Raw genomic sequence first — 20,505 nt, 5'->3', positions numbered from 1 at the left:
GTGAGACAATGACAATCCAGTACTCATTGTTTTAAATAGAAACTCGGCTATCCTAGTAAACAAAGGTGTTTGCCTTCTTCATAGAATTTCAAAGCTTAGTGTAAATAAGGCCATTGTATTTTAGTCTCTGGGAGTTTTAATTTATGTGTGACTGATCTTCATACTATTTAGAAGAAAAAGCAGACAGTGTGGGATTTAAACAATATATATATATATTAGATTTATGATATGTCTTTGTGGCTTTTCCATGAGAGTACAAATTCCACTGTAATTACTCATACCACGCTCTAATGCGCAGGACCGCGGGAGCGACCAAACGCAATTTGCGAATATGTGCACGCACAGCCGAACACGCACGCACACGGAGGCCACCTATGTGGTGTTTGTATGTAATGTGTGTTTTGTAATATTTTCTGACTTCGACATTTGCTAGCAGTTGGGCAAAACCATGTGCACTGCAGGGGGGCAGATATAACATGTGCAGAGAGAGTTAGATTTGGGTGGGGTGTATTCAAACTGAAATCTAAATTGCAGTGTAAAAATAAAGGAGCCAGTATTTACGCTGCACAGAAACAATATAACCCACCCAAATCTAACTCTCTGTACATGTTATATCTGCCCCCCCTGCAGTGCACATGGTTTTGCCCATCTGCTTACAAATTTGCTGCTGCGATCAACTCTGAATTACCCTCATTGGGTATTGGATTAACTTATATCAAATAACATTGACAATTCCGTATGGCTTAAAAATGATGCTCCAATTCTCCATGGGAGGTGTTTAGCAGCCTATTTTTATTGTTTATATGCCTATGTTTTATGTGTGAATTAAACTTGGAATTCTTTACATTTTATATGCGTTCTCATAAATATCTATTACATTGATTCAGTCACTGTTTTGGCCAGTTTGGGTGGATGATCTTTGCAGTGCTGGGAGGTATAAGCAAACCAATGGTATTTTCTGAAAATTCCCACTCTTCTGGAATGAAGTATAATCTCTGTGAATACTGCATAAACAAATTACTGATTTTGATGTTTGATTGTGACCATTCCAAGGGTTTAAAGGGGTTAAAGATCAAGTAAAGCCACAGTGTAATGTTTTGTCCTGCTGAGCCGAACAGGAACATGAAATAACTGGTGTTAAACTAAATAAGTCCACCATACTCTTTCACTGCAATGCAGCAGGTTTCATGGTTAGCAGGGAGGTGCCCCTTCCCATCTAAAGGGGGTACACATGGGGAGATGTGTGCTGAGCGATCTATCACAGAACGCTCAGCACACATCTCTCCCCCCACCCAGCACACAGTGCGACATGTGCTGAGCGAAAGGGGGGTGGGGTCGATCTACTAGATTGTGCCGCGCATCACTATCGCTATGGGGCATACACAAGGAGAGATCCGTGCTTACCCCCTTAAGAGGACAGTGTTTGAGTTTTGTGTAACTGTGCACCTGGACAAACCATATAGCAGTGCAAGGAGTGGATAGGTGGAATAGCCTCCCACCGGAGGGGGTAGAGGAAAAGACAGTCGAACAATTTAAACATGCTTGGGAAAGACATACAGCAAGATTATCCTTACAAAGAACTAAAGATAAAATAGGGTTGAGGTTTCCAAAGCGTAAAAAGGGGCAGGCTAGATGTTTCAAGTGGTTCTTATCTGCCATCAAATTCTATGTTAAATACATACATGTTTTTGTATGAGGGGTAAATACTGGCTGCTTTTGCATGTAGCCTGCGAATGCTGCACAGCTTTGTTTTTACACTGCAGTTTAGATTTCTGTTTGGACATGCCCTCTAAATCTCTCTGCATATTAATCTGCCCCACCTGCAGTATAGTTTGGTTTCACCAAGGTGCGCAGTTACTTGCTCTTTCTTATTTTATTCTCAGATGATAATTAGGCCCCATGTGCGTCAGCTGTAGTGAAGTGGGAAGACAATACTTCGCTTGTTAAAACTAAATAGGGCATTTTACCTTATGGTTGATACCTGATAATGTTCAGTTTTGTTGTTTCGTGTTGCTTTTAAAGCGAAGCGTGAGGAAGGGCTACTTTCTGCAAAGGAAGACACGTCTTTAATTCCAGTAAACCTGCACCACATACTGTAGTACTTATTTTATTACCTATAAAAACTATATCTTAAACTTAAATTTTTTGTTTGTTTATGATATTTACTTTAGCATGAATTTCTGTACCTACCTTACCCATTCACATGTTCTGCCTGGTTCTAGAGGCCTCTGGCACAGCAATGTCCTCATTGTAGGTTCTCTCACCTGATTCAGCTGGGGTGCTGTTGCTGTCCCTCTGTACTCCTCAATATGTCCTAGTGCAGGCAGATTATATACTGGGGAGAGGAAACTGGTTGTTTTAGGCAAATGAGCAGGATTAGAATGCAGCTGATAGTTGAGAGGCCATCGGAGGCTTTAGGAATCTGACCGGCTGGGCAAATGGTTTGTAGGAAAGGTACTTGACTAATATTAACATAATGAATTCTAACCAGGACTAATATATATATATTTTTTTTATATTAGATTTTGTTTAAAATAGGAAAATAATGATGCTATTGAAGATTCATTAGATTAAAGTGGTTTTTCTCACTAGAATATGCCCATCCTTATGCTACACTATGTACCAGGCAGGCAGTGGTTTTATCTTCTGTTGGTCTTCATATCTATAGTCCATACTACTAGAATGTGTGCCTTGGTCCCCCACAAAACGAAAGTAGATTTAATACATTGGAACTTTGAGTAGTTTTAGCCATACATACTGTACCTCTTCGCAAATGCTGCTAGAAATGCTATTTTGCTGAGGAGCTTACAGTACGTACCTGGTGTATTGTTTGATAATCTACAGTTCTAGCACGCTGATTGAAATTATTTTTATTGGCAATTTTTCATTGAGAACATTCTAATAAACAGTTTAAACCAGTGGTTGTCAAACTGGGTGTAACGGTACACTTGCAGCAAACCTCCCAACTTTGCGGATGGCCGAGGAGGAACACCATTGCGCGCAGAAGGCACATGCCCAAAATCAGGGGGTATGGCCTACTGGAAAGAGGCAAGGCCTGAGATCGCACCACTTGCCACGAGGCCACGCCCCTTGCCACGAGGCCACGCCTCCATTTTCATTATAGGGGCATGGACAGCGCTATGAGAGCTGCTAGCCATGCCCCCTGTCCCTCTCTGCCAGGAATAGACGCTGTGCGCATGCCCACAACATCTTTTCACCGCTGCTCTGCTCAGAGCAGCGAGTGACAGGGGGGGATCTCCCAACTGCCCCCCATCCGCAGGACACTGTGACCCGCGGGTGGGACAGACCGTGAAAAACGGGACTGTCCCGCCAAAATCGGGACAGTTGGGAGGTATGCCTACAGGGTTGCCACGGGTTGGTGTTTCAGGACCAAATCAAATGATATATGGTCAATGGCAATACCACTGCTGGTCGCTGCCAATCATAAAAATACAGTATATGGATAAACAAGTGCAACCCTGTCCACCATCACATAACTGACCCCAAGAATGACAGATAAGCACAATTTTCTTACTGAGAAATTCAGCAATAATTATTAAGAATCTTTTAGCCCAGGGGAACATTTAAAAAAAAATTAGGATACTCTTTTTATCCTATTGTTAGTAAACCAGAACACCATAAGTTTTTCACAGCACTTTGCAGTAAAAAAATACTTAGAACCATGTTCTACATCTGAAATAATGTACCAAGTACTGAAGCATTTGTTGGTATTTGTTTTACTTTATTTAAAGATTAAATATCCAAGGCACATTTTCTAAATTAGGCTTTCATTGTCTGGTAATCTAGTAGGGATGTGGTCATGATAACAACATCTGTCAGTATCCTGACAGCCATCAGAATGCCGATGCCGGAATCCCAACATCCGGCATCGCGCCCATAAGTAGAGCGGGCAGGTTATGTTATTAGGTTTAGGCGCCACCTGGGGGGGGGGGGGGTGAGGTTAGGGCTAGGCTGCGGAAAGGGAGGTATAATAGAGAGGGGGGGAACAGTCTTAACCCCTCACCTCTTGGGATGCCTGTGTCGATATTCCAACTGCCGGCATTCCATCAGCTGGCATATTATACTGAATCCATCTAGTAGGCTGCTTAGTGGCAGAGAGAGAGAGAGAAGATTTTAAAAGCCAATTTTGGATAAATTAACAGTAAATAAAAATTGTGATGGCATAGCATAGTAACACTAAGTGTGAATGTTATAAGGAAAGAAAGGTCGTCATTACCACTTATATGCCTCGGGATTGCTGGAAAGACCAAGCAGATGAAGGTCATCTGGTAACATTGTCTTTGTAGTACAGGTTGAGTATCCCATATCCAAATATTCCGAAATACGGGATATTCCGAAATACGGAATTTTTGGAGTGAGAGTGAAATAGTGAAACCTTTGTTTTTTCTGATGTCTCAATGTACACAAACTTTGTTTAATTCACAAAGTTATTAAACATATTGTATTAAATGACATTCAGGATGTGTGTATAAGGTGTATATGAAACAAATGAATTGTGTGAATGTACACAAATTTTTTTAATGCACAAAGTTATTACAAATATTGGCTAAAATGACATTCAGGCTGTGTGTATAAGGTGTATATGTAACATAAATGCATTCTGTGCTTAGACTTAGGTCCCATCACCATGATATCTCATTATGGTATGCAATTATTCCAAAATACGGAAAAATCCCATATCCAAAATACTTCTGGTCCCAAGCATTTTGGATAAGGGATACTCAACCTGTAATTGTAAATCCCTTTCCTCCATTACAGGAAAATAGCTGTTTCTAAGTGCCAGTGGCTGAGCATCTTGTTAAAGGCCGGGGTTCCAGACACTGACCCTGCACATTCTGCTAAATGGGCCTTACTTTAAATATATTAAATGTCATTTTTTTAAAACAAGAATGCTATAGTCTGCAAATACTGCTGTTTGTTATGTCCTGTGGTTTGTTATAACGTGATACATTGCATTGGAACTGCTCGCGTATCTACTACAAGGAATCATTTGTAAGAGTTTGTACAAAAACTTTTTCAGCCTGGAACTTGTAACACAGATATGTCCTCTCCAGCTATTTCTCCTGAAAGGAGAAGACCTATTGCCCTGGCTGCTTTCTCCAGGCTTCTCCTTCCATGTAGTTCTGTACCAGTGCATTAAAAAATCACCAGAGTCGAAGTATGATTCGGCTTCCTCGTTAAATTGTGGGACTTTAATATGTGCCCTATAGACAATAAATCTTTTTATTGTGTTTTGTTAAGGACATGAACAAAACCTTCCCCCACCTGCCAGCAGATTTCTTCCATTCCCTGGACTCCTTCGTACTCTCAGCTACAGGACTCTTTGAAGCAATAAGAATTGTTACTCTGAAGGCTTTTTAAAAATCTAGAAGGCGGCTTCGCTATCTGTGTCCTTTAGGCGTTATTGTATTTAGCAATGTTATACAAAGAAGGATAAAATGACTGTAGTAGAAAGGAAACCTCACAATACTAATGGCCTTATCTAAAGAAAAAAAAAATCAATTGGGGTTTTATAAATGATGAAAGGTGTTTATTACAAGAATTGCTCAAGATGTGAATAACATTTAATTTTACTTGGTTTCCAGAAGGCCTTCTGTAGACATCTGAAGTTGAAAAAGATTTTCAAGTCAATTCCCAGGCATGAATGGCTGCAATGTTCAGCTGCATTCATCCCTGAGAATTAGGCCTACGTTACCGCAACATCGCAGCGCTGTTGGTGGGCACAAGGTGCCGTAGAACCGTCGTAACAGCTAATTAAGTTGCCCCCTTAAGCACTTTTAAGTATGCAGACTTTTAAGGAATATACATGGGCCAGCTTGTCGCCTTTGCCAGAGGGAACAGTGATTAAATTAGTTTAGCTGCACACGCTGGTTGCAAAACCGGAAAAGTTTTGCAATTAGCGTAGGGCCTGGTCATTTTGGCGTAGGGCCTGGTCGGTCCGGCATAGTGCCTGGTCATTCCAGCATATAGGGCCTGGTCAGTCTGGCATACTCCTGGATGATGATTGTTAACTGTACAGAGATATGGTGAACTGCTCTTTGCGTTATGGTCATTATAGAGTTTTGTTTTGTTGTTAATGAGAGAGGGCCTACTTAATGTGAATACATGACAATTCTAAAATATTATATTTTATTTGAGGATTTGTCACGTGTTGAATAAACAGGTCTTTTTTACTTGCGTTGCTTAAAGGAAAGTGATACGCAGGAAGCCTCTATATTGATGAGGAGGATTTGATGGGTACTAAATGATACAGTGAAAGTACTCAGACTGTTATCTCACTGCTATGAGCAAACAACGCGGTTTTGAGCAAACAGTATTTTTAGATGTCGCCACAAATGAATAGTTTACATCTTAGTGCCTTTGCTTTAAAACCTGTAATTGAGTAGTGGTGAAGCGCTAATCTCTTCTCTGAAATGCTGATTATATTGCCAGCGTGTGGTTAAAAAAACAAGTTATTTGAAAGCAAATAACTAGATGAAGTCTTACAAATGTGCTTTTACCACCAGAAAGTGATACTGCTGGAGTATTGCCGAATTGCATCATGGCTATTATGCAGTTCTACCCCAAATAGTACATAACAGATAGCAGCTTTAACCCCTTATTGTCCCACCTGCCTTGCTGTCTCTAGAATTAATTTTCGTTTGGCATCTGAGCTTCAAGTTGCATCTCCACAGTGTAACACTGCCCAGTGTTGCTGTCAATTAGAGTTGTTAATATAAGAGGTAAAAGCCTTTACTCCCATCCTGCCCTGAGCAAGTATGAAAAACAAGCTAAAATAAGAATGACAACGCTTCTACCTGATCTATATACCATTTGACTTTGCAAATAATCTTCCTAGATAAGCACTGCTTATTCAAAAAAATAGTTTAGTGGTTGCATATAAGTTTAAGTTCAACAGAAGACCACCCCAAGTTATTCCTACTTGCCAATAATGGCTGAGCTTTGAGGTATCTGAATGTACAAAACATATTGGAACTTCCACTATTATTATTATTACATTTTATTTGTAAGGCACCACAAGTGTTTCGCAGCTCCGTACAAAGGACAGTACAGGGAGACAAAACTTAGCATTACAGTAAATATATATAAAAAAAAAAAAGAGTACAGGTAACAAAGAGCACCACAATTCTCAAAACATAATGCAGCTAAGATGTAAGTAGCGAGGGAGTAATCATCGTACTACTTGGGGCTGGCGGCCATAGCTAGAGATGAGCCTTTACCAGCAGGAGAAAAAGCGGGTAAAGATGGTCGCTGAGTAGGAGAGAGCTGTGAGTGAAATGTGTCGAGTAGAGGGCTTTGACAGCAAGAGGAAAGAGGACCATGCTCTGAAGAGCTAACAATCTAGTGGGAAGGGGCGACAGACAGATGACATGAGGTGCAACAAAGCGGGAGGTAGCCCGATGGCCATATGTAAGCAAAGCAGAGATTTTCAAGGCATGAGGCAGGGGGATGGAGGAGCAGCCTCAGGACTAGGTTATGCATCGGAAGGGTAGGCTTTGATTAATGGGTGGGTTTTTAGTGGCCGTTTGAAGCTTTGCAAGGTTGGGGAGAGTCTCATGGAGCGGGGGAGCGCGTTCCACTGAAGGGGTTCAGCACAGGCAAAATCTTGAACTCGAGCATGGGAAGCAGTGACCAGGGCAGAGGAGAGGCGACTATCATTGGCCGACCATAGGGGGTGGGAGGGAGTATGAAGGGAGAGAAGGCCAAAATCATGGGTCTTACTGAAGCAGGCCATTATTGGTACCAAAGCAGAAGGGTCTCCTTGCTTTTGTTCCTCCACTCATCCTTCAGAATATCTGCTCATCCCCTTATCTACCCAACATTCTTTAACCAGGGCTATCCTGGGGCCTCAAACAAATTACTGACAGCGCCTATCCTGGGGCCTAGTACAAATTAACAAGGCAGCTCCTCTCACACACCACCAATGTCCTGGTGGATGCAGAGTTGTAGAGCGCCTCCATGGTACTGATATGCCCACATTCTCCTCAGATCTGTCCTCCAGTTCATCTCACCAAAATAACAAATTCTGTCAGTTATGAAGATTTCGTTTTGTAACATCAGCCATTAATTTAGACTTTTAAACCCAAAAAAACATATAGGGTGACTAGAAAGTATACATTAAAATGGTACAGTGAGACAGACTTTCCATATTTCTCATTCTGCTGCAACCTAATTGCTTACTCCGTAGCATCAGATGCACAGTGTGAATGTCACCTCTACAGTATATACTGAACCAGTGATGGCAAAAGTAATCATTTGATAACTGAGGACTTTTCTGATAGAACAATGAACAAAATTGGCACTTTACAATCTGCTGCATGCACGGTCACTGCCACAGGCCCTGGTACAGACTGGGCGTGATCAGATACTGGGAGGCGTGGCCATGTCCCCTCAAAAAGAACATTTCAAGACAGGGGTCACTGGCGCTGCACAGGGGGGCAATTTCCCCATTAGCAGCTGACCCCGGGCTGACACTGGGTCCCTCAAACAAGCCCAGGCTCAGGTAATTAGTACCCGCTCCTCCATCCCCTTATCGGTCAGATTTGTATTCAGTCTACCTTAAATAAATGAAAACAAAATTCAGTCCTGTACTTATAAATGAACCAGGGTGGTCCAACAAGCAGCCCACCATAATGCTTTTCACCACCCCTCACAATGTCTATAAACACTAATGCATGTTCTTCTAAATGCAAATACTTATAATAGCACTGGTTTAGGCCATTATAACCAGTTATCCAGTCTTCTTACTCAGTGCTCCTATCAGAATTGTACGTGTGCCTGAAAATCCTGACTAAATGATGTAACTGTTTAAAAGCCAAAATTATTAACTATGCAATTAAATGACTTCTCCATGAACACCTGCTTCAGTGACAGAAGAAAGCACATGCTAATAGCCACATAAATTAATTTACTAAAAGGAAATTAAAAAATAATCTAATGTCTCTGGAATATGTTGATTTTAACTTATGTATCATTGACCACAAAATGCTGCAATCAGCGTAGTCCTTTATCACAGTTTATACTGTATATCTCGACCTATTTTTGTTACTTGAACGTGAAGACACTCAAAAGTATTTTCATGCAAGTCAGCAGAAAATTCCTGCTAGAGAAACGATTAGACGTCCTAAAGAATGCTGCTACAATCTCTTACAGTATATAAGGAGAAACTTACCAGCTGTACGTGATTTAATTACACTAATGGGGGTCATTCCGAGTTGATCGCTCGCTAGCTGTTTTTAGCAGCTGTGCAAACGCTTAGTCGCCGCCCACGGGGGAGTGTATTTTCGCGTTGCAAGTGTGCGAACGCCTGTGCAGCCGAGCTCTGCAAAAACATTTTGTGCAGTTTCAGAGTAGGTCTGAACGTTACTCAGCCCTTGCGATCACTTCAGTCTTTTTGGTGCCGAATTGACGTCACACACCCGCCCTCCAAACGCCCGGACACGCCTGCGTTTTCCCTACCTCTCCCAGAAAACGGTCAGTTGACACCCATAAACGCCCTCTTTCTGTCAATCTTCTTGCGATCGGCTATGCGTATGGATTCTTCGTTAAATCCATAGCTCAGCAACGATCCGTATTGTACCCGTACGACGCATGCGCATTGCGGTGCATACGCATGCGCAGTAGAGACCTGATCGCAGCACAGCGAAAATCGGCAGCGTGCGATCAGCTCTTAATTACCCCCAATGATAATAAGGTTGTGAACAGTTTATTTTTCAGTTTCGGGAGTACCTGTCAGCTGCACACAGTGGAAGCAGCCACTAGACCTCAAACATACAGTAGGCCCTAATGAGATGATAGATTGAATATGTTGGTTGCAACCCAAAAATGGCGTTCCCTGCTGCGTACAGCTGACGGTAACTGAGTGAGAATAAAACACTACATGATTTTTTTTTTCCCCCCAAAATCCATTTCCTATGAATATCCTTTCTTTGCAATGTACGTCAGTATTTTATTTGAAAGCTTTTAGGCAATCTTACATAAATTACATTATAAAACCTGATGGGGTTTTTTTTTTCTTCAGCAGAGTTTGGCAGTTTTCAAAGATCTTTTTGTGTGTTCACCCTTTAAAGTAGAAACCACACAAAGTTCTATTATGCAGCTAGTTGGTGTTCATGTATCTTATGCAGACCATTTATTATCCGTAGCATGATCGCGTCAGTCTAACTGAATTGCATATAACAAATATCAAGTTATATTATATTCTACATGTATATTCGGGTTTGTTAATCCAATACTGTATTTTTTGACAGATTATAACAAAGCACGTATATGAGTTACTGGAAAAGGACTGCAGTCTGCAGAAGGTATATTTACCGGTAAGTAATTTTTGGAAGAATTTCATACATTCAAAAAAATATTTTATTAATGACTAGCCTTACGGGTCTATTCAGTGCCTGTAGGAATTGCCGCCAAGTCGGAAAGACTGCAGTTTCCGACTTTTTTCGGTCGAATCAGGATTTGACCTATTCAAATGGTTTGCCGTTTTTCCGACTTGTCGGAAAACACGTGGATTGGCGGATTAGCCGCAGATCCACGTGTTTTGCTGAATTAGTGGCCAATTCCAAACGTTTTTGGACCGTTTTTGACAATGCTGATCCGACTTTAAAAAAACGTCAGATCAGCATTGTCGGAAATGTCTGCTAATTGAATACTGACTTGCCGGATCCTCTCCGTCGGAAAGGATCCGACAGGCATTGAATAGACCCCCCCTATGTGTGTCGGTGTAACTTTTCTTATTCCATTCAGTTAGTTCACGTCAGCTTGCTGTACAACTTAACGTTTGGCAATAAAATAGCTTATAAACAGAGCTACTTATTATTGCCTAATCAAAACTAATGAGAATGGCTTATACAGATGAACCTAGTTAAGTGGGATGTCAAGGGACGGCACGTTTAATCTCACTTACAGAGGTATCTCACTTATCCGGTTTCTAACGTATCCGGATTCATGAAGTGTTTGTCTCACTTATAGTGGTTCTCACTTATGCAGGTTCAAACAGGATCCCCCTGAAAGTCAAGGTACAGGGTACTTTAATGGGGTATCACATAGAGACTTGTCAAAACCTGTACTAATCCCAGTTACAGAAGCTCTAAAGGAGGTTGTCTCATTTATGGAGGTTAATAAACCGCACTTCACTTCACTTAAAGAAAATCCGGTCTCACTGGATTGCAGTTAGGACTCTATAACATGTGCAGAGAGTTAGATTTGTGTGGGTTGTGTTCAAACTGAAATCTAATTTGCAGTGTAAAAATAAAGCAGCCAGTATTTACCCTGCACAGAAACAATATAACCCACCCAAATCCATACCTCCCAAAATGACCCTCTCCAGGAGGGATAGATAGCTCTGCTCCTGGATTTCCCTCTTAATTTATAATTGCCATCACCTTTGGTGAAACGCCTTTCTTATCCATTAACCTGTTCAACACAGGTGCTGGCAGTCAAAAATGAAGAGAAAAGTCCAGAAGCAGAGCATTGTGTCCCTCCTGGAGACGGTCATGTTGGGAGGTATGCAAATCTAACTCTCTCTGCAAATGTTATATCTGCCCCCCCTGCAGTGCACATGGTTTTGCCCATTAGCTAACAAATTTGCTGCTGCGGGCAGGGCTGAATTAGGCCCAGGGTCAGGAATGAAATTGTGTACTAATTCAGAAATAAAATAGCCCTAAAAGCATAGATAAATAAGTGCAGTAGCGTTTTCCTTCCTGGTAGTCCCTCCATAGAGATAGCAGGCAGATCTTTTATGCTAGGCTGCAGGTGCACACAATGGATGTCCTGAAGTCTAAAAGCATTCCTCTTAACACCTTTTTAAAGGACTGTATAAACCCTATGTTAATGTAAATTATTCTTATTTGAGGTTCTGATCATTTTGAACTGGCCTTTGTAACGCTGAGCTTATTTTTTTAATAACCTGGTTGGACATCTCTGTGGAGTTCCCTTTTAGACCTCTTTTATGTATACAGTCTTCAACCCTTCAGGAGCGGTTTGGGGGTTTTCTTTTTGTTTCTTTTTAACCTTTCTTTCTTCCCTGCATCAATCAAAGATGGATATTTGATTTATAACCCATTATGGGGAAGATGAAAGCAAAAACAAGTCTAATGCTTTTTTTTCAACAGCAGAGTAATTCTTACACTGGCAGAGATCAGTGATCATTTGTAGTGAGGTAGTACGCATTGTCTGTGTTGCTTTGTGGATCTTGGTTTTTCTTCTTGTGGCTTGTTTGACACAAAGCCCGACTTAAGGTCCTTTTTCAGCATAGAACGCCAGGAAGAAATAGCCATGTATCTCAAGGCAGAGTCTCCTGTACTGGAACATTTTATGTTAACTAAGGAGTATCACTAAATGAACATAGGGCCTAATTCAGAGTTGATCGCAGCAGTAAATTTGTTAGCAGTTGGGCAAAACCATGGGGGTAATTCCAAGTTGATCGCAGCAGGAAATTTTTTAGCAGTTGGGCAAAACCATGTGCACTGCAGGGGAGGCAAATATAACATGTGCAGAGAGAGTTAGATTTGGGTGGGTTATTTTGTTTCTGTGCAGGATAAGTACTAGCTGCTTTATTTTTACACTGCAATTTAGATTGCAGATTGAACACACCACACCCAAATCTAACTCTCTCTGCACATGTTATATCTGCCCCCCGTGCAGTGCACATGGTTTTGCCCAACTGCTAAAAAATATCCTGCCGCGATCAACTTGGAATTACCCCCCATGTGCACTGCAGGGGGGGCAGATATAACATGTGCAGAGAGTTAGATTTGGATGGGGTGTGTCCAAACTGAAATCTAAATTGCAGTGTAAAAATAAAGCAGCCAGTATTTACCCTGCACAGAAACAAAATAACCCACCCAAATCTAACTCTTTGTGCAAATGTTATATCTGCCCCCCCCCCCTACAGTGCACATGGTTTTGCCCAACTGCTAACAAATTTGCTGCTGCGATCAACTCTGAATTACCCCCATAGTGCAATGGTTAATGTTGTTGAGCGTGTATTATTATTAGTCGTTCAAAAACCATACTTTTTGTCTTATAACCTACACAAATGATTTTAGGAACTGTGCTGGCTTTAACCACCATGCAGTAAATATCCCTATTTAGGTGCCCACATCGAAAACTTGGTAGCCACAGAAACAGTTGTCAGGTCAGCAATAAGAGAGATGTGTTGCATGTTTTCTATTCATGTAGATACAGCTGTTACTGCGCCATGCGAACATCTATCCGAGTTATTTTGTTTGTCCAGTCCTAAATGTTTGTGCTGGTGACACACGTTTTAGTTGATACCAGGCTATATGGGGAAGTGGAGTGTTTCAAAAGGCTTGTTCTCATGGCGACTCACAGTCCAGGTACTAAGGATATCCATGCATGAGCACTGGTAGCTTAATTATTATCTAAGGTAGTTACATTTTACCCACCTGTGCTGAAGCAGGGATATCCCTAATGTCTGGATTGTGAGTGGGCCTAGGGGGCAAGGTTTGGGAAACACTGGGGCAGTGAGAAGAAGATGGCAGATGGTGAATCTATAGCATTGACATTGGGCAGCACACCACAGTTTCTGATCTTTAAACATTTACATTTGTGTTCTTTTAGCTGTAACATTTATGACTTGCATTGCTTTTTCTTTCTATTGTTCTTCTGTGCTTTTCCTAAAAGACTTTTATTATTTAGGCAGTGTTTTTATTTTACGCAAGTGCAACTTTTTTTTCCTAGGTGATACAAAGACCTTGTTTAAGATCTCCAGAAATGTCCCCCAACTACACATAGTCATTACTTTAATTGCACTGGCAGTTTAGATCCTCTGACCATGGTTCTCTTATACCGCTATGGTACACAGGGGTCACTAGTTGTCTGGAAGTAATTTAGGTTTAACTACTGTAGGTGTGTAAGAAATTGGTTACCCAGGGGTGCTCGGGCGCTATGGGTATGGGATTCTCTACCAAGCAGCGGCCTCAAGAATATAAGGGAAGTCACTCCCACAAAGATAAACAAAAAAGCAGTATGGAGGCTGCGCTAAATGTGTTCAATATGACAACAATGATGATGTATCTAATATTCCACAATTTAATAATAAAGAATTGATACACTAAAGTTCTAGGATAAATACACCATAAAATGCATGCATCAATAATAAAAGGTTAAAAAGCACAAATAATACAATAAATGAGTCAAGGGTTACCCAAACCGCCAGGAATTGAAAAAAGCTTGAAATATGGGAAGTCCGTTCCAAAATTTTTCCCCAAAAGTATCAAAGTCCAGCATAGGCAGATTTTTAGGAGGTAAGCAATGTCCAATGTAGTAATGAATTACCGCTAGAGGATATGGTGCTCCGAGATTTTTGATGGTGAGCTCCTCATGCAATACGGTAGGCAAAGTTCGTCGGTTCAGCTTGTTATTGAGAATCGTCCAAGTGCAAATGATCATCTGGATTGAAGTAGCGGATGTTCCGGTCCTCCAGCAGTAGGTTCCTGGCGTGGGTTTTTCAGCTGCTAGCTGACTGCAGCGACACGCGTCAGGTGTACAGGGACCCACGCCAGGAACCTACTGCTGGAAGACCGGACCATCCCCTACTTCAATCCAGATTATCATTTGCACTTGGAGGATTCTCAATAACAAGCTGAACCGATGAACTTTGCCTACCGTATTGCATGAGGAGCTCACCATTAAAAATCTCGGAGCACCATATCCTCTAGCGGTAATTCATTACTACATTGGACATTGCTTACCTCCCTAACCCTTGATTCATTTATTGTATTTGTGCTTTTTAACCTTTTATTATTGATGCATGCATTTTATGGTGTATTTATCCTAAAACTTTAGTGTATCAATTCTTTATTATTAAATTGTGGAATATTAGATACATCATCATTGTTGTCATATTGAACAAATTTAGCGCAGCCTCCATGCTGCTTTTTTGTTTAACTACTGTAGGTGTCTATTAATACTGGTAACTTGAAAAGTGTACCTGTTAAATAGGTGAGTTCTATTTGTTAAAGTATTGGTCGCTTATGGGACATACAGTATTATTTGTGTTCACTCTATGGGCCTAATTCAGACCTGATCGTAGATGTGCTAAATTTCTCACATCTACGGTCAGGCACACTGACATGTGGGGGGACGCCCAGCACAGGGCTAGTCCGTCCCGCATATCAGGCCCAACCCCCCCCCCTCCACACAAGTCCAAAACCATCGCACTGTGGCGATGCTTTTGTACTGGAAGAGTAGCTTCCTGCCAGCGCAGCTCCTGCGAGCTGGCAGGCACTACTCGTGGCTGCGAGGGTCGCCGCGGCTGCGTGTGACCACGCAGCCGCGGCATGCCCCTCAACAGTCCGGGCATGCCTGCATTGCCCGGACCGCACCCCCTAAACGACGACCAAACGCCGCCGGCCCTTCCCCCTCCCGTCCAGCGACCACCTCTGCCTGGCAGTCAGGCAGAGCCGATTGCAGGGCTAAGACAGCCGTCGCATGCGCAGTTCAAAACGCACAGCAGCGATCAGGTCTGTGCATTGTGTCGATCAGTGAGGAAGGCATATTGTAATTTTAAAGGGCAAAATTTTAGATGCCTTCCTCACTGATCAGCATCCTGCACCTAAAGTGAACCCTAATATTATATTTTAAAAAGGTTGACCTGGTCTTTAAGAACCATATGTAATGCTTACATCATCTGTCAGTTTGGTACTCAAGAAATAGGCCCTTACCAGTTATTACATAATTTTGCAAGTTAAATGAAACCAATAAATTCTAAACACTTCATTATATCCTTTATTGTCACTGGTTGCGCTCTACTCTCTCTTTAGAGTTCTAGCCTAAAACACAACTTAAAACGGATGTTACAGATGTGTCCTCATACATTATGCCTCTATGTGCCTTACGGGAGAAGCTCCGAGATGAGTAGCGTACCATATATTTGTTTACATCTTGTGTCTTATTCGCATGGCAGTACCTGTGAAAGCCACTAGACTGCGACTTTAACATCACGGGTATTGGTTTTACACATGGATCATGCGTACTAAGGGGGACTATTGTGTGTAAGAGGACACAGCTGCATAAAGACCTGATACCTAATATGTAATTATGGGTCTATTCAATTGATGTCTGATACTTTCCAACGGAAAGGATCCAGCATTTCAGTATTCAAGTTGCAGCCAAATCCGACAGGTTTTGGCCATGCCCGACAATGCCAATCCGATTTTTTTTTTAAAGTCGGATTGACATTGTCGGAAACGGAACTAAAAACCTGTCTGATTTGGCTGCGAATCCGACAAAACACGTGTATCCGCGGCTAATCCGCCGATCCATGTGTTTTCCAAGAAGTCGGAATTTCTGACTTGTCGGATAAACGGCAGTTTGTTTGAATAGGTCGAATCTGGATTCGACCTTAAATTGTTGGAAACTGCCGTTTTTCCAACAAGTCGGGAATTCCGACTTGAATTGAATAGACCCCTATGGTGTTAAAAAGTGAACAATACAGTATGTGGGATTGGGGCTGCCCCCTTGGAGGACTAAGTTACTCCCCTCCCTTTGTTTGTTTTTGTTTTTTTTGTTTTGTTTTATACTTTTTATATGTACCAAGGAAAAACTAGTTTTCCTTTTTCTGATACTGAAATTATTTCTTGCAAGTTTATACTGATGCAGGTACTTAGTTGCAGTTTACACTGTTTTACATGATTATGAGTGTATGTGCCCATGCGTTATTGTACTTGTGCGGACATTTTGTCCCATCTGGATTGTCACTTTTGCCAACTGATCTGAATTGTACTCTGTAAATTTTGCTATGTTCAATAAAAAACATGTTAAAAAATAAATAAAAACTGGACAATACCTTACAAAAAAAAAATCATCCTTATCTGCGTGAGAAATTATTAGTTTTTTTTTTCTGGTTTTCTATCAGCAATAATTTTACTAAAAATAGTATACATTTTTAGGTGTACAGAAAAGAAAAAAGGTGTGGGGAAGCAGCAAAAAGGGATCATATTGGAAATCCATTATAGAATATAGTCCAATAGAACTATAGACCAGCAATTGAAAAAAAACATAAAACATTAAAGAGTAGTACACAGATAAATTACACACAAAATAGGGATTATGCTTTCATTTAAACTGAATGGTAGCTGATAAATGAGGTTTATGAAGCAACAAGGCACCATTACCGTCTGTAAAATATTCATGGTAAGCAAACCACTTCATAATATGAGAGGAGGCTGAGAATGAATAAGGTACAGAAGCAATTTTCATATCAAAATGTTAATGAACATTATAAAAAAAAAAAAAAGTAGGGAAGAAGGAAGGAGATTCTGCCAACACTTGGCTATATATATATATATATATATATATATATATATATATATATACATAGGTCTGATGAGAGAAGACCTGAATGGGGTAGAGATGTAGAGCAGTTTCAGGGTCAGGAACCAAATCATCCTGTATTTCTGTCCCTTTTTGAATGTTTGGGTTCAGTGTCACCAACGATCTACGAAGCACCAGCGACGTTTAAGTATCCTGTTTTCGTTGAAATGCCCTTGGACCTGCTAAATTTCTTCTATTTTTAAAGAGCAGATTAAAGTTCATGGGGGTTTAATAACACACATTATACTATGCAGCTTTAATAGATACAAATTGCTTTCTGTAGTCTTGCTGCTCTTAGGACTAAATGTGTTATTGGTTGATTTGTCGATAAAGCAAGGTTGTGCTCAGCCCTGACCTTTCATGGACGTTCCTCAGTGAAAGCTCTGTTTAATGAATTACCACAGTAAAATACAAATTGCTGTTGTATGAAGTTTTAATTAGGACTTTTAAACGGAGAAATGTAAAATGTCAGAGGAAATGATTTGTTGTGTAAAGAATAGAATAATGTTAAGAAGCGAGGTGGTAATCTTCATTGCACAAATGAAGGACAAATCTGCTAGAGAATTGGGTTAGCCGCTCATGAGTTGTTAAACAAGCATCAGCGAAAGGCCACGGGGCATTGAAGAAATGATAAGACCAGTATATCATAAAAATGGAGCTGAGGCTGAAGTAAATAAAAGGTGCTCTTGAGGAACCTGGAATACCCATTGACTACGTACGTAGCCCCATACATAGTTACAACAGGTAAGCTCACCAGCTATCCTTACATAGCGTAAACACCCTCATTTTTGTGGACTCCACCTGAACTACACAATATTACCCTATTGTGCTTATTCTTTGCAGAAAAAATATAATACCCCTTTCAGACCGCCAGCTTGTAACACGGGTTATTGCACATGAGCGCGCATAACCCAGGTTGCTGTACGGTCTGAAAGGGTCCAGGGGAAATATCTCAGTATTTCAACCCTGGTAGTGACCAGGGTTGAACATGGTTTCAACCCTGGTCGCTGTGCAGTGTGAGCGGGTTGACGGTCGATGCGATCCATTTCCCATTCACACTGTTAGAACAGGCTGTGCTTGAAGATTATCTGATCTTCAAGCGCCACTTCCACGCGCGTCACCACTGACGTCACCAACCCTGCAATATGACGAATTGGGGACGCCACTGTGAAAGTGCGCGAAGTGGGTCGCACCTGGGAAGCACAGTGTACGGCTCCCAAGTGCAACCCGTCATTGCCATTTTGAAAGGGATATAAGTTGCATCAGGCTTCATAGAAAAAGTGCATCAGAAAGGGACCTAAGATGTAAAGAGATTAGGACTTAATGATTTGGAACAAGTATTTCAAATTGTAATATGTATTATACTGTATCAGTGGAATACAAACTAACACTACCCACTCACCCAATAATATCACGGTATAGCCAAAACACTTAGATCCCTCACAGCGATCTCTTACTGCACATGCTGAAACTCATCATTTTGGTTACAAAGAACTAGGGATCAAATAGGTTTGAAGCTACTAAAAGGATAAAAGAATAAAGGGTATACTAGATGGGCCAAAGGGTTCTCATCTGCTTGCATATTCTATGTTTCTATGATGCTTTACTCTTCCCACACACTACAATACGAGAGTTTTCAAATAATGAGGAGACCTGGACAAATAAATCTATTTGAGAATCTCTGCTATTTAGCAGTGTGATTTATATTTGAATGCCCCACACTTAGGGTGTCATGAAGTATTTTACACTTGGAAATTGAAAATATTTTTGAGTAGCTCAAAGATTCTATCCAATGTGGCACAAGTATGTTCAGGTGCATTCCCTTCCCGCCCCCCATGTGCACTGAGTGAGTGTCCGAATACCAAATACAGATGTGTCCTCCTACATCTCGCCTCATTACGTCATGTAGCGGGAGATGCCTTGCGTGAGTGAGCTGACAGGTCTGGTGTAACGCCGAAAGCGTTGGGTGTCTTTTTTGACGAAATTGCATCTTATTAGCATCACTATGCAAATAGGACACACAAGCAGACACTACTGATTAAAATGATATGTGGCATGCCTATAGTCACTGTGCGTGTGCGGCTCTATCTGCATACGAAATGGGTATGTGCAGGTAGGCTAGATGTAAGTCATGGGTCTTCAACCTGTGTCCCTCCAGCTGTTGTGGAGCTACACATCCCCCTCATGTCCTGCCTTAATGGCAAAACTGTCAGGGCATGCTGGGATGTGTAGTTCCACAGTAGCTAGAGGGCCGCAGGTTGAAGACCCATGATGTAAGTGGAAACATCTGTATGGCGTCTTCTTGTTGGTCACACACGTGGCTATTGTGAACCATATATTGCTAATATCAATGTGTGTGACTGTTGACCAGCTTGACTATCCTACCATTTGTAATAATAGGCCCCTGTGTGATCCATAATTCAGTCTGATAGTGGAACAACTGCATTTGAATAAAGTGGCTCTCATGGTCCTATGGCCAAGAGGGTTCATCCTAAGTGGGACCAGAATTAAATAACTTAATTAAAATAACCCCATATCATTATTTATGGTAATGAGGAACAAGGAGAAACCAGGTGAGCTTCTCTGGTGGTCAAGTTCAAATTCCAAATAAGTCCATCAGTGAAGTTCTTTACATTCAGTGGAGCAAAAGAGTGAGTTATGTTAAGAGCGAGGAAATACATTAATCATGTTTGGGTTTTACTTTTCTGTATTTATAATTATTTTAAACTTTTTACACTACTGCTTAGCTTTAATCCTAATTTAAATAATAAGACAAAATACATGGACATAATTTGCAATTTAATAGTGTATACTATTATTAACAATATTATTTTTCTTTTATTTATGTAGCGTCAACAACTACCATTGTGCTCTACAATTGAGACAGAAACAGATAAAATGGTATCCGGTCTTTAGGTTGACACAGTAGGTCGACATGGTCGGACCGTTGGGGGGGCGTGCCGTGGCGGCTGTGACACACAACTCCCGGCCAGCCGCAGAAGCTGCGCTGCCTGGGAGTTACTCAACAAATACAAAAGCATCGCCGCTGTGCGATGCTTTTGTATTTGTCCGGGGGTGGGGGGGGGGGGGTGGCGGCACTGACATGCAGGGCGGACTAGCCAGGTGCTGGGCGTCTCCCCGCAT

General features: G+C 41.3%; 1 protein-coding gene across 6 annotated transcripts in view; it reads left to right on the top strand.

The window, feature by feature from the left end:
• Positions 1–20,505, top strand: part of ARB2A (ARB2 cotranscriptional regulator A) — a 792,581-nt gene that overhangs the window by 99,283 nt on the left and 672,793 nt on the right. For all 6 annotated transcript variants that reach the window (XM_063964011.1, XM_063964006.1, XM_063964010.1 and 3 more), the window contains one exon: positions 10,272–10,337. In XM_063964011.1, the coding sequence (XP_063820081.1) occupies positions 10,272–10,337 (66 nt within the window). The remainder of the gene's footprint in view (positions 1–10,271; positions 10,338–20,505) is intronic.

Source organism: Pseudophryne corroboree, chromosome 1 (genome assembly GCF_028390025.1).
Source record: "Pseudophryne corroboree isolate aPseCor3 chromosome 1, aPseCor3.hap2, whole genome shotgun sequence".
Classification (NCBI taxonomy): Eukaryota; Metazoa; Chordata; class Amphibia; order Anura; family Myobatrachidae; genus Pseudophryne; species Pseudophryne corroboree.
The sequence above is the reverse complement of the archived record's forward strand: the minus strand, read 5'-3'. Positions and strand labels throughout refer to the sequence as shown.